The 13,321-nt window shown below is 41.2% G+C and overlaps 1 protein-coding gene across 1 annotated transcript in view; it reads left to right on the top strand.

Moving 5' to 3' along the window:
- The window catches only part of UBA2 (ubiquitin like modifier activating enzyme 2), a gene marked incomplete at its 5' end in the record, with an annotated part of 39,227 nt that extends 26,972 nt beyond the window's left edge, over nt 1-12,255 (top strand). The window contains 4 exon segments of the mRNA XM_014585434.1: nt 4,048-4,144; nt 7,332-7,437; nt 9,654-9,790; nt 11,392-12,255. Coding sequence (XP_014440920.1) covers nt 4,048-4,144; nt 7,332-7,437; nt 9,654-9,790; nt 11,392-11,573 — 522 coding nt within the window.
- Between the last annotated feature and the right edge of the window lie 1,066 nt (nt 12,256-13,321).

Here is a 13,321-nt window from a genome sequence, read left to right on the forward strand (position 1 = left end):
TGATTCTAGGATATATGCCTCATGTTCCAAAGAGAGTAAGTATATTTGTTTGAAATGTGGCAGTAAAGAAGTGGCACAACACTGTGAGAGGTGAATTTCAGTCTTTGTTTTTCCTAGATAGTGGGTAAATTCTGTGTCTTTGGGGCATAAAAGAGATACCTCAATCCTTGAATGGGCCTGGCTATCACAGTGAATACACAGGTATTTCCATGCATTGTGAGTACTTGACTAAAAGATGGTAAAACCTCAATTACTAACTTCGTACTAGAGAGTATAAGTGAAACCTGCCCTGTAGCTTACTTAAGTGAGGGAACCAGGTCACATATGGTCAACTATGCTATTCGAGTCTCGGCTCAGGCATGTGTGTTTGCATGCTCTGGATCCTGACAGAATGGAGAAATGGAGAAGGGTTTTGGTGTGACTATATTCCATTGGGGATGTTTTGGGGATATTTTATCTTTCTCTCTATCTCTCTGGTGAGTGCATGACAATTTTAAAAGGAGGAGAGTGGTGGCATTGTGGTTAAGGCAGCCGGATCCCACATGGCTGATGGCTCAGTTCTCTTGGGTTGTCAAAAAAGTCGTGAAGTATTTTTCTGTGTTTTTATATGCAAAAACTCATCATTACTTTTCCAGCAACCTAATAGTTGGTGGTTTGAGAAACATGCCAGGTGTGTGTGTATGTATGCCTAAAATCCCAAAGGCAGGACAGATGGAGGAGAACAGATTATGGTGTGACCACCCCTCGTGGGGGTAGTGCTTTCTCACTTAGCTTCTCCCTCCTCTCTGGTAAGCGCATATGCCCTCTGGCCAAATAAAACCGGCAGGGATGGGTATGGCTAACTATGGAGTATTGAGTGCTCTGGATGTCGGACGGTGCCTACTCTCACCAATGTTGGTCATTCATGAGATACAGGTTGAGGCTTCGCAATAGTAAACAGCTTTTCTTTCTTTTCTTTTTTTTTTTTTTTAATAAGGAAGTTTTTTGTTTGTTTGTTTGTTTTGCTATAGGGCACATGTGCTCACCACAGAGGCAGAGACATAAAGTGAGAAGTCCTCCCCTCCCTTCTCCATTCTCAGAATTTTGGGCACGCGTGCACACACATGTCCCGCATGAGTTTCAGGCCTCTGGGTCCAGGACTTGAACCATGGTCAGTCATGTGGGAGTCCAACAACATAACTATTACATAATCTGCTGACCCCACAGCTTTTCAAGTATCACATGATTATAGTGTATTAAATTAGTCCCTTAGGAGAAAACAGCATTCGTACATCTGAATTCAACTGTAGGACTACAGTGAGGGAAATGGGGATTGAGGATAGATTGTTTATGAGGGAAGGTAATGTTTTTAAAGAATTATTTTATTTAACTTTATTTATTTATTTTAATTTGACTAGAGAGGGACAGAGCGAGAAAGAGGAAAGGTGAGAATGCAAGCTGCCAGGTCCAGGACTCAAACCCAAAGTGGGAGTCCAGTGCCCTTAACCAACACTACCTGCCTGCCCGTGGAAGTTGTTTTAAAGAGGTTTTTGTCTTAGGACACATGTGCTTGCTGAAGAGAAACATTGAGAGGGAAAGTGAGAAATCACCCTCCAGGGAGGATGGCCATGCATAACCCCTTCTCCTCCATTCTCTCTGGATCTTGGGCACCAGGGCGTCACCAGGTGTGATTTTCAAGCCACCAGTTCAGGGACTTGAACTGTGATGTAATTGCTGTGCCATCTGCCGGGCCACAAGGGAAGACTTTGAAAAACGACTCAAGAAAACATCACTTCCCACTTTGGGGATCACTTTGAATTGTTCTCTGATTGTGACCAGTACAAGGCTCACATACTTACATACCTCTTAAGATAAGGGAACGGCTGCTTGGTAGTGAGTAACTATCAAGTGATAACTTCTTTTCTCCCAGTACTGGTTATACAGGGCAGATTGAGCTGGGTCAGGGAAGCAGAAGGTCTTGGTATACCAGGCAGCGGGGGGAGCTGCCCTACTTTCTTTCCTAGGAAATAAGTACCATTGGTATGTATGATTATTGAGTTTAAGGGCAGGTCCTCTATTTATAGGATAATTAGACCTGTAGAGAGTTAGCGTTCTTCCGTGATTTTTTTAGGTGTAGATAGGATTTAACCAAATTTCAGATACATCTTGGAATTTAAAGAGATGGCATTTGGGAAGAGGGAGTTACCTGAGCCAGTTGGGTTTTTTGTTTTGTTTTTAAGAATTATTTTGCTAAACTTTTTATTTATTTATTTATTTATTTTTGAGAGGTTTTTGCTATAAGGCGCGTGCGCTCGCCAGACAGACAGACAGACAGACAGAAAGCGAGAAATCACCCCCCAGGGGGGATGGCCATGCCACAATCCCTTCTCCATTCTCCTCTCGGGATCTTGACCATGCATGCACACGCGCCCAGCGTGAGTTTTAAGCTGCGTGGAACGGGATGCGAATCGTGGTCGACTACATAGGAGTCCAGCAACAGCCATTACGCTAACTGCTGGTCCCAAACTTTATATTTATTTACTTAATTTAACTTAACCAGAGAGGGACAGAGAGGGGGGGGGGGGATGTGAGAAAGCAAGCCACCAGGTCCAGGACTCAAACTGTGGTCGGCCATCTGGGAGTCCAGTACCCCCAACCACCACGCTACCTGAGAATCAGTTTAATGAGAATTTTTCCCTTCCATCAAAAAACCTGCCAATACAGGGTTGGCATATGGATAAAATACGCCAAGTGTGTATACATTAGTACTTAATCTTCAGGGAAAGACAAAGTACCAAGAGCCAGTCAAGGAGTTCTCAATCCCCTTTCGGAGGACTTTTGATCTGATCTGCATTAGTGATCCTATGTGGAAAATGAAGCATGAATGAATCCCCATTGCTTCCTTGTTTACCCTAAGGGTTTTTGGTTTTGTTTTAGATTTTTGCTATAGAATACATATGCTTGCCAGAGTGACAGAAAGCTAGAAGTCACCCGCCCCCCAGGGTGGATGGCCATGTCACAGTCCACTCTCTTCTTTCCTGTCAGGATTTTGGGCATGCACTCATACGCATCTGGCGTGAGTTTCAAGCCTCCTTGTCTGGGACTCAAACTGTGGTTGGCTAGCTCAGAGTCCAGCGCTGGGGCCAGCAGGTGGCATGGTGGTTAAAGGTGCTGGATTCCCACATGGCTCACTGGGGTTCAAGTCCTGGACCTGGTGACTTCCTTTCTCACTTTCCCCCTCTCTCTGTGTGATCAAACTGGAAAATAATAGCAATAATAAATAAAGTTAAATAAAAAATAATTATTTTTTTTCTTTGAAGAGGTTTTTGCTATAGGGCGCGTGCGCTCGCCAGACAGAGAGAGGCAGACAGAAAGCGAGAAATCACCCCCCAGGGGAGATGACCACGCCACAATCCCTTCTCCATTCTCCTCTCGGGACCTTGGGCACGCACGCACACGCACCCGGCATGAGTTTAAGCCACCAGGTCTGGGACGTGAACCGCGGTTGACTACGTGGGAGTCCAGTGACATAGCCATTACGCTAACTGCTGGTCCCGATAAAAAATAATTCTTTTTTTAAAAAAAGAAAAGAGTCCAGAGTCTTAATCACTGTTACCTGCTAGCCTTTCCTGAGGGATATGGGGTTTTTTGTTGTTTTTGGTTTTTTTTTTTTTTTTTTTTTTTTTTTTTTTTGGGTTTTTTTGAGAGGTTTTTGCTATAGGGCACGGACACTTGCCAGAAAGACAGAGAGAGACAGAAAGCGAGAATCACCCCCCGGGGGGGTGGCTATGGCACAGTCCCTTCTTCATTCTCCTCTCGGGATCATGGCCCGGTGTGAGTTTAAGCCACCAGGTCCAGGACTCGAACCACAGTCAGCTCCATGAAAGTCCAGCAGTATAGCCATTACGCTAACTGCTGGTCCCATCCTGAGGGATCTTAAAGACCAACTCACCTCTTTTTCAATGGAAGGGGGAAGTAAATAAGTGCCTTTATAGAAAAGACAGCTAAGGTGTTTAAGGTCTTTCATTACCCATGTTAATATTTTGAATCTTTTTTTTTCCCTTATAGATAGTGAAAGAAAAATTTGCTATGGTAGCACCAGATGTCCAAATTGAAGATGGGAAAGGAACAATCCTAATATCTTCAGAAGAGGGAGAGACTGAAGGTACGAGGCATTTTATTCACTCCCCTTACTTGGGAGGGTACTGCCTAAACAAAGGAGTGTCTGTTGGTTTTGTCCGTTCACAGTATACATTACTCAGTGTCACAGTGCTAGAGGCAATGTCTGGACACAAATGTATTTTCCCTGGGTCTTGATTGAACTTAGAAGTTTCTATACCACCTCTTACTTTTGGAGGTCACTTCCTAGGATGCTGTTCTACTTGATTTCTCTGTGTCCCAATTTTTGCCTATGTACAGTTACTTTCAAAGGTTGGAGACAACTTTTTCCTGTATATTGACTTATTCATCATGTTTGTCCAGTGGTCATTTATTTAGTAAACTTTGCCAGATCCTGAAGCAGGTTCACATGCTAAATCTTCTGTAAGTTAGGATTTAACTGTAAGTTAGGATTAAATGTCAAGATTCTTCTTGATGTAGTTGGTTGTTGAGAAATTGTTCAGGATATTAGCTCATGTGTAATTTGAGACTATGTTTTGGCTGGGTTGTAGTCTATTTTAGGAGTCTGGTTGACTATACAGCATCATTTCAGCCAGCTGTCTTCACCAAACAAAAAGTTTGTCCTTGATCATATGCTGTGCTAGCCAGCTCTTCCAAATGCTAGCTTAAAAAAGAAACTATTCAGGAATCTCAGTGGTTTTAATGTGGCCCTTCTCCACAAAATACACATGCTGCTCAGTGTAAGATAGCAGTTGTTTATGTTTGGAGTTGTGTATTATAGACTCAGTCTTAGGTATTTATGATTCAAGGATAAATAACATAGTAGTCCTAGGCTTGAAGTACTTGACAGCCTGGAAAGAGAGATTTTCTTTTTCTTTTGTTTTTTGGAGAAGTTTTTGCTACAGGGGGAGAGATTTTCTTTTTCTTTTGTTTTTTTTGAGAAGTTTTTGCTACAGGGTGCATGTGCTCACCAGAGAGACAGAGACAGACAGAAAGTGAGACATCCCCCCCCCCCGGGGGGATGGCTATGCCGCAATCCCTTCTCCATTCTCCTCTTGGGATTTTGGGCACGCACGCACTTGCGCCTGGTGTGAGTTTAAGCCACCAGGTCCGGGACTCAAACCACGGTTGACTACATGGGAATTCAGTGGCATAGCCATTACACAGTTTTTTGAAGGAGAGATTTATCTATAGGGGAAGATCTGTATAAAGTATGAATTGAAAGGAAGTTTTTTTTTTTTTTTTAGCTTTGTGAAAAGGAGGTTAAGAATAATCACAGAACAGAGAGGACTCTTGCATCAGGTTTTGACAAGGATACAATATACCCTCTGGGCAGAGAAAAGAGTGCCCACATTTGGAATGAGCTGTGGGACTTTATACCAACATTAAAGGTTTTGGGAATGACCAGGTGTTTGGGTTTCAGCAGAGATGAGGTGCTAAAGATTTGGCAGTACTGGTGAGGCTGGAGGCCCTCTGTGTCACACATGTAATGTGCATCATCATCTTTTTCCTTGACCCTCCTTTCTCCCTCCTCCAGCCTGGTGTCCTACTCCTAGCAGGGTTCAAGTAGGTGAGTGAGGTGGTTCAGTATAATCTCCAGGGGGTAGTGAGTATAATCTTGGAAAGAATGTGAGAAGGTCGGTATTGTGGCCTTGTGGTTAAGGTAAATAGATCCCATTGAGCTAGCCATACAATTCCAGTCCAGACCTGGTGGCATGAGAAGTACAGTGGGCATGTATGCATGCATGGCCAAAATCCTGAAAGAAGTGAAAAAGGAATTGCACTGTCCTCATTCCCCCATGGGGAGTGCTTTCTCTTCTCCCTCTCTCTGACAAAGTGCACATGCCTCCCTCTAGCAAAAAAAAAAAAAAAACACAATGAGGCAGAGAACTATAGGGCAAAAAGAAGAGAGAACGAGGAGTTGTTGCTAAGGTGGAGACAGATGACAGAAAAGATTTACAAACTCAGAGCACAGGTGAGGAGATGTACTGTTAGCCTGGACTGGACTGTTGCCATCACTTTGGCTTCAGCACTGATACTAGTTCACCAAGATGACTCACCTGAGCTTGTTCCCTTTTGAAAACATGTTGGTTCTATGAGGTTTGTAGTTGGTGGGGATGTGTAAAAAGGCTTGGAGAAGGAAGTCTGGGTAGTAAGTAGCATTCTCCAGATAGATGGGAAAGTTAAAAGATAAATCTAAAAAAGAACCAGGAGAAACTCAGCATTTTCTGCATGGCAGGGATAGAGAAAAGATTTTTTTTTGTTGTTATTTGTTTGTTTTAAGAGGCTTTTGTCTTAAGGTGTGTGTGCTCACCAGAGACAGACAGTGAGAGAGAGAGGAAGAAATCACCCTTTAGGGGTGAGATGGCTACACCACAGTCCCTTCTCCTTCATTCTCTCCTGGGATCTTGGGCATGCGTGCACATGCATATGGACCCGGCATGATTTTGAAGCTATCTTGTCCGGGGCTCGAATCGCAATCGGCCATGTGGGAATCTAGCAATGTAACCATGCCATCTGCTGGCCTGGGAAAATAATATTGTTAGTATGCACTGGGCAATAGGGACATAGTCTTTTTATGTGTCTAAGTTTTCTTTTAAAAGGACACTGTTCAGGGACCAGCAGTTAGAATAATGGAGATGTCACTGGTCTCCCATGTAGTTGACTGTGGTTTGAGTCCCGGACCCGGTGGCTTAAACTCACGCCAGGTATGTGTGCGTGCGTGCCCAAGATCCTGGGAGGAGAATGGAGGAGAAGGGATTGTGGCATGGCCATCCCCCCTGGGGGATAATTTCTCGCTCACTGTCTCTCTGTCTGTCTCTTTCTGGCGAGCACACGTGCCCTATAGCAAAAACCTCTTCTAAAAAAAAAAAAAAAGGACACTGTTCAGACTGAATTAGAGCCCAATCCATCAGCCTCCTTTTAACTTTATCATCTCTTTTACAAGTCTTGTCTCTGAGGGCCAGCAGGTAGCATGGTGATTAAGGTGCTAGACTCCCACATGGCTTACCACAGTTCAAGTCTCTGACCCAGCAGCATGAAAATCATGCCAGACGTGTGTGTGTGCATACCAAAAAAAGTCTGTCTCCATGTACAGATTTGGAGGTACTGGGGGCTAGGGTGTCGGTATATGAATTTGGGAGTCACAATTTAGCCCATAACAGGCGTTTAACTAAACTGACTGCTCTATGAAAATATGACTGAAGTATCTAAATTTTTTTCACATCTCTTAGCTAATAATCACAAGAAGTTGTCAGAATTTGGAATTAGAAATGGTAGCAGACTTCAAGCAGATGACTTCCTTCAGGACTATACTTTATTGATCAACATCCTTCATAGGTAGGAATTATTAATATATATTTTTTAAGTATGAAAAATTATTTGGATATTTAATGTGGAGGTTGTCCTTAAGCTCTACTGTTCATTTGAAACTGCACAATATATTTGAATTGTCCATCAAATTCCCTGAGGTTTGACCTACAGGAAAATTTGGGGATTCAGAAATAAAAAAGATAAGCAAAATCTCTTTAAGAGTAGCTGTCATCGTGGTGGCTGGTCAGAAAAGACCTAGAGTCCAGGCCTTTGTTTTTTTTTTTTTTTTTTAAGAATTATTTATTTAATTCATTCATTTTTATTTTGACCAGAGAGAGAGAAAGTGAGCAAGCAAACTGCCAAAATCCAGGTCTTGAACCACAGTCAGCCACGTGGAAGTCCAATGCCTTAACTACCACACCATCTGCCAGCCCCTGGCTTTTGAATAATTTTAACTAGTGGTAAATCTATTTCAATAATTGAACAAAAGTAAAATTTTATTTTAAAAAGTTCTCTAGTAGAAAAAAAATTCTTCTCATGAAACAATTCCATTTGTGATTCTGTGACGGTATTCTGTGGGACTCAGCAGATGGTGTAATGGTTACATCGCTAGACTCCCATGTAGTCGACTACAGTTTAAGTCCCGGACTTAGTGACTTAAAACTCACTGTGTGTGTGTGTGTGTGTGAGTCCTGGACCCAGCAGCTTGAGAAACATGCTGGGCCCATTTACATGCATGCATACGTATATCCATGCCCAAAATCCCAAGAGGAGAATGGAGAACAAGAGTGCAGCATGGCCACCCCCCTCGGTGGGGGATGATTTCTCACTTTTCTCTCTTTGTCTCTCTGGTGAGTGCACATGCCCTATAGCAAACACTTTAACAAAAATTACAATTTGTAGATTTCTGAGTCATTTTTTAATTTTAATTACTTGATTTTACCACCTGCCTGCTTGTTTAAAAAAGCACTCAAAAGTGCTTGCATTATAGAATATTTGCAAATATACAGCATAGTTAATGTTACCAGTGGTCTTCTACTTCAATATAAGAATCTGATGAATAAGGAGTGTTTTTGTACATGCTCATCAGAATACCCCTAAACTGCACTCCAACTTAGGACTTTCAGGTGGCTTTTAACAAAGGGTTGTGCTGTTAGCACTTGTGTCCAGTTTTGCCAACGTTGCCATCTGCATCTAAATACATACCGAGTTGATAAGGTTGCTTCAAAAGAATCGCATTTTACACCTGGTTTCTTGAAAATATACATATATATGTATATATAAAATGACGGAAAATTGAATAGGTTATTAGTAAGAAATCTAAGTTTCTTCTTGAAGTATGAAGATTTGTTTTTCTGTTTGTTTGTTTTGTTTTTAGATTTTAAATTTTGTATTATTATTTAATTTTATTGAAGAAAGAGAAAGCCAGAGAGAGAGAGAGAGAAAACAAGCCACCAGGTTTGGGACTTAAATGAACCTTGGTCAGCCACATCCAGCGCATTAACCATCACACTGCCTATTGGCCCCGAAGTATGAGTTTCTTAATGGTGTGACCTCTAGCCTCAGTTGGGCACCAGTTGGATGAGAATGGTGCTGCCTGTGTTCAGTTGCAAAAGAAACAACAGTGAAAGAACGTGTACAATAAAGTGGGAATATCACGTGGTGTCTAAAAGAAGAGGCATAATTAGGGTTTTTTTTATCATATTTTTTAGCTCTCTGGGAACAGAACCCCCCTTAAAACATGTAAGTCTTTTGTTTGACTTTCATGCATTAAACTTTCATACATGTTTTTGGGAACTTACGTACAAAAGCAAGGTGCTGCTGTTAAATGGGGGGAGGAACCCAGAAACCATGCAACAGTACCTCTAAGACATCAAATTACTGTGGTCAAGATCAGAATATTAATGGAGTGTGTAGAGCGTAATAGCTGAAGAAGTAATATCTTTGAGTTACTTGGGGGCCATGAGGCTTTGGACTCTGTTTCTGTTTTAGCAGTAAAAGTAATTTAGCCTTTTTTTTTTTAGTTTAAAAATTAAAAACCTTTCCTTGACTTAAAGGTGCAATGGTTTTGACTGAATTTGAGTTTGAATTGTCACAAAAGTCTATGTACATTTTTTTTATTATAATTTTAGCTCTTCGAAAATCAGAATCCCAATACTTGGTGTGTACATAGTGTATTCTTTGAGCTTTGTTCTACATGTAGTTGTGGTGGTCCTGTTTTATAGCATGTGGTTCTCTTACAGTGAAGACCTAGGAAAAGATGTTGAATTTGAAGTTGTCGGTGATGCCCCAGAAAAAGTGGGGCCCAAACAAGCTGACGATGCTACCAAAAGCATCACCAACGGCAGTGATGATGGAGCACAGCCTTCTACCTCCACAGGTGAGCCATGGCCCAGCCAGCAGGTTGTTGATCGCCCACCAAGAGTGTGTAGAAGCTGATTGTGTTTATAAATGCTGACCATAGAATAGACATCCATAAAACCGCTAGAGGTATATGTTGGTTTAACAGGTTAATTGTAACAGAGCTTTGAATTTACGAATTATGAAGACCTTTAAGATTGAGGAAAAGTCTTAAAACAAAAACACTTTATTTTTCATTACTGGTTTTTACAACCAGAAATGTCACATTCAGAATTGCATAAAATCAGTTCCATGTACATAGTACCGTTGGATTTTGTATTCCTCATTTATTTAGAAGCAACAAATCAGTACATCTGACTTGAGTGAACAGATTGAACTTTAGCATTTCAGAGTATCCTCATAACTAATAGGACTGCTCAGTGTCTATGCGAGGTGCCTTTGCATGTAACTGTGAGCTGTGCTCAGATTTGCCTGTTTATTCTCCGCTCCTCCCTTTCTTTCTTTCTTTAGTCAGAAAACTAAAAGTTAGCAGTTTCCAAACTTGCGTGTTTGTACTTCTTTGACTACCCAGTGTTTTTGGCATTTTTAAGAACATCTCTGGCTCTTGGTTCTAATGTTCTCTGGGCATTTGGGAGATGGATTTTGGGACTATGAAATATGGCCTTCCTATGGGCTGTTGGTTCATGACTTTTTTTTTTCTTCATTGAAACTAGGAAGGTCCATCGTCATCTTTTGAGGAAGAGACTGTGGTAGTTTTAATAAAATAATAATTTGGAATATAAATGTCTTGGTTTTCTACCGTGGGTAGGTTTCAGATGCTGTAGCAATGAGTAAGAAAGGTAATCTGCCTTTGATTTTGGTGGAGAGGGAGATAAAACCACCTTTAAGGTAAGAGTAAGAGCATGAACCATGGATCCCACTCTGCGGGTTTGAATCCTGACCTCATTCTCTGCTATTGTGTGATCTTCAGAAGTCAGTCTCTGTTACCTCAGTTTCTTTTTCTGGAAAACAGATAATGTTGATATTCTTTATAGGGTTGTGATGATTAAATGAGGTGTTATTTGCAAAGTGCTCAGCACAGTTCCTGGCACATTGTAAGTGCTGTATTTGTTGTTATTGTTAACTACTCTTACTAGAAAATTTACCCTCTACTTTTCTGTTGGAGAAAGTAGAGAGAATCAAAGTGTAATTATTTCTTTGAGTTATATCATGCAGTTATGTCATTGCTTTTTTGATTTGTTTAGGAAAAGAACTAACTACTCGTGTAAAATATTTAAAATATTATGGAAATAGGTGATCTGTAAAGTGAAGATTTTCTAAGGGTAGCCATTTTTTAAGTTCATATACATTAAAAGAGTTAGAGTTAGTTTTCTTTTTTTTTTTTAAAGAAGTATTTAATTTTATTCATTCATTCATTTATTTTTTAATTTGACCAGAGAAACAGACAGACATTAAGAAAGCAAGCTACCAAGTCCAGGACTCAAACCGTGGTTGGCCATGTGGGAATGTTCAGCACCTTAACCCCCACAAGAGTTAGCTTTCAATTATGTGAAATACTGGTGAACCACTAGTAACTCTCACACTTACAACCATTTCTTTCCCCCTTTTTTTGGAAATAAGCGCAAGAGCAAGATGACGTGCTCATAGTTGATTCAGATGAAGAAGGGCCTTCAAACAATGCTGACATCAGTGAAGAAGAGAAATGTCGCAAGAGGAAATTGGATGAGAAAGAGAATGTCGGTGCAAAGAGGTCGCGTATAGAACAGACAGAGGAGCTTGATGATGTCATAGCATTAGATTGAACAGAAATAAATGCCTCTTAACAGAACCCTCTTTCTGCATTAGTTCATCTGGGAAGAACCAGATTGTTATGTCCTTTGTTCCAAAGGGAAAACATTGACACCCGTGACTTGAAAGTGATCCTGCTCCCTTTGAAAGCATTCGTTTTGCTAGAACTGTTAGAAACACTGCAGTATGCTGAATTGAAAGTAGGAATATAGTTTTTAAACCCTTTGAACAAAGTATGTGCATAACCAGTCATGAGATGAAACAACACAATGCATGTTGCCTTTTTAATGTAAATACTTTTAGGTATCATTTAATAGTTTTAAAATATTGTGGTTTAGTAAAGTTGATACCTGGTTATAAATATTATGCCTTTATTTTTGGCTAGAAGAAGAATTATTTTTAGCCTAGATCTAACCATTTTCATACTCTAAACTGACTGAAGCGGATTCAAAGAAGTATCAAGTGCTATGCATTGAAACTTTTTTTTCTTTTATGTTAACTGGTACTATGTATATTAATGTAAAACGATGTTAATTTACTCAAGTTTTCAGCTTGTACTGCTTGGTATGTCTGTGTAAGAAGCCAATTTTGTGTATTGTTCCAGTTTCAGGTTATTTATATTTGATGTTTTGTAAAACTCAAATAATGACTATACTATACTTACGGACCAAATAAATGGCATCTGCATACTTGTTACATGTGCCTGTGCAGTTCCATTTCTGCTGTCTTACTGGGTTTATACATTATATCTGCTCCAGGCACACTGAACTCCTTCCATTAAAAAACACACACACAAACTAGTGCTGTGAAGGTTTAAAAGATCTCCACTGCTTGCCCTAGATGAGAAATTTGTAAAATAAAGTTTCTAATGGCAGTTTGTGTTTTTGTTAAAAAAAACCTTGGATTGTCAACAGTTGGCCTTTTGTTGAGAATCTTGTAGTCTTTTTTTTTTCTCTCTCTCTTTTTTTGGAGAGGTTTTTGCTATAGGGCGCATGCGCTCACCAGACAGACAGAAAGCGAGAAATCACCCCCCAGGGGAGATGGCCACGCCACAATCTCTTCTCCATTCTCCTCTCAGGATCTTGGGCACGCACGCATGCACATGCACCCAGTATGAGTTTAAGCCACTGGGTCCAGGACTCAAACTGCGGTCAACTACATGGGAGTCCAGCAACATAGCCATTACGCTAACTGCTGGTCCCATTATGTTTACAGAGTCTTAGCCTTGGATTCAAGAAGCTGGAAAGGGGGAACCGTTAGTGTAATGGCTATGTTGCTGGACTCCCACGTAGTTGACTGTGGTTCGTGTCCTGGACCCGGTGGCTTAAAACTCACACCGGGCACGTGTGCGTGCGTGCCCAAGATCCCGAGAGGAGAATGGAGGAGAAGGGATTGCGGCATGACCATCCCCTCTGGGGGGTGATTTCTCGCTTTCTGTCTCTATGTCTCTGTCTGTCTGGCGAGCACATGCTCCCTATAGCGAAAACCTCTCCAAAAATAAAAAATAAAAAATAAGCTGGAAAGGGAATCTTTCTTGACCCCCAACTGCAGTCCTTGTCTGGGTGATTTCGAATCTTTCTTTCCCCCCAACTGCAGTCCTTGTCTGGGTGATTTCAGTTTACTAGAGGCCCTTCTTGAGTGTACCATCATGGTCCAACTCCAATCTCTAGTGTGGCCAGGGTTGGGTGGAATAGCACTCATAGGTCCTTGTCCAGGACCTCTGAAGGCCCCTGCCTAAGCTTAGGTTTATCTCATCACACAC

The sequence above is a fragment of the Tupaia chinensis genome, unplaced genomic scaffold (assembly GCF_000334495.1).
Source record: "Tupaia chinensis unplaced genomic scaffold, TupChi_1.0 Scaffold149922_1, whole genome shotgun sequence".
Taxonomy (NCBI): Eukaryota; Metazoa; Chordata; class Mammalia; order Scandentia; family Tupaiidae; genus Tupaia; species Tupaia belangeri.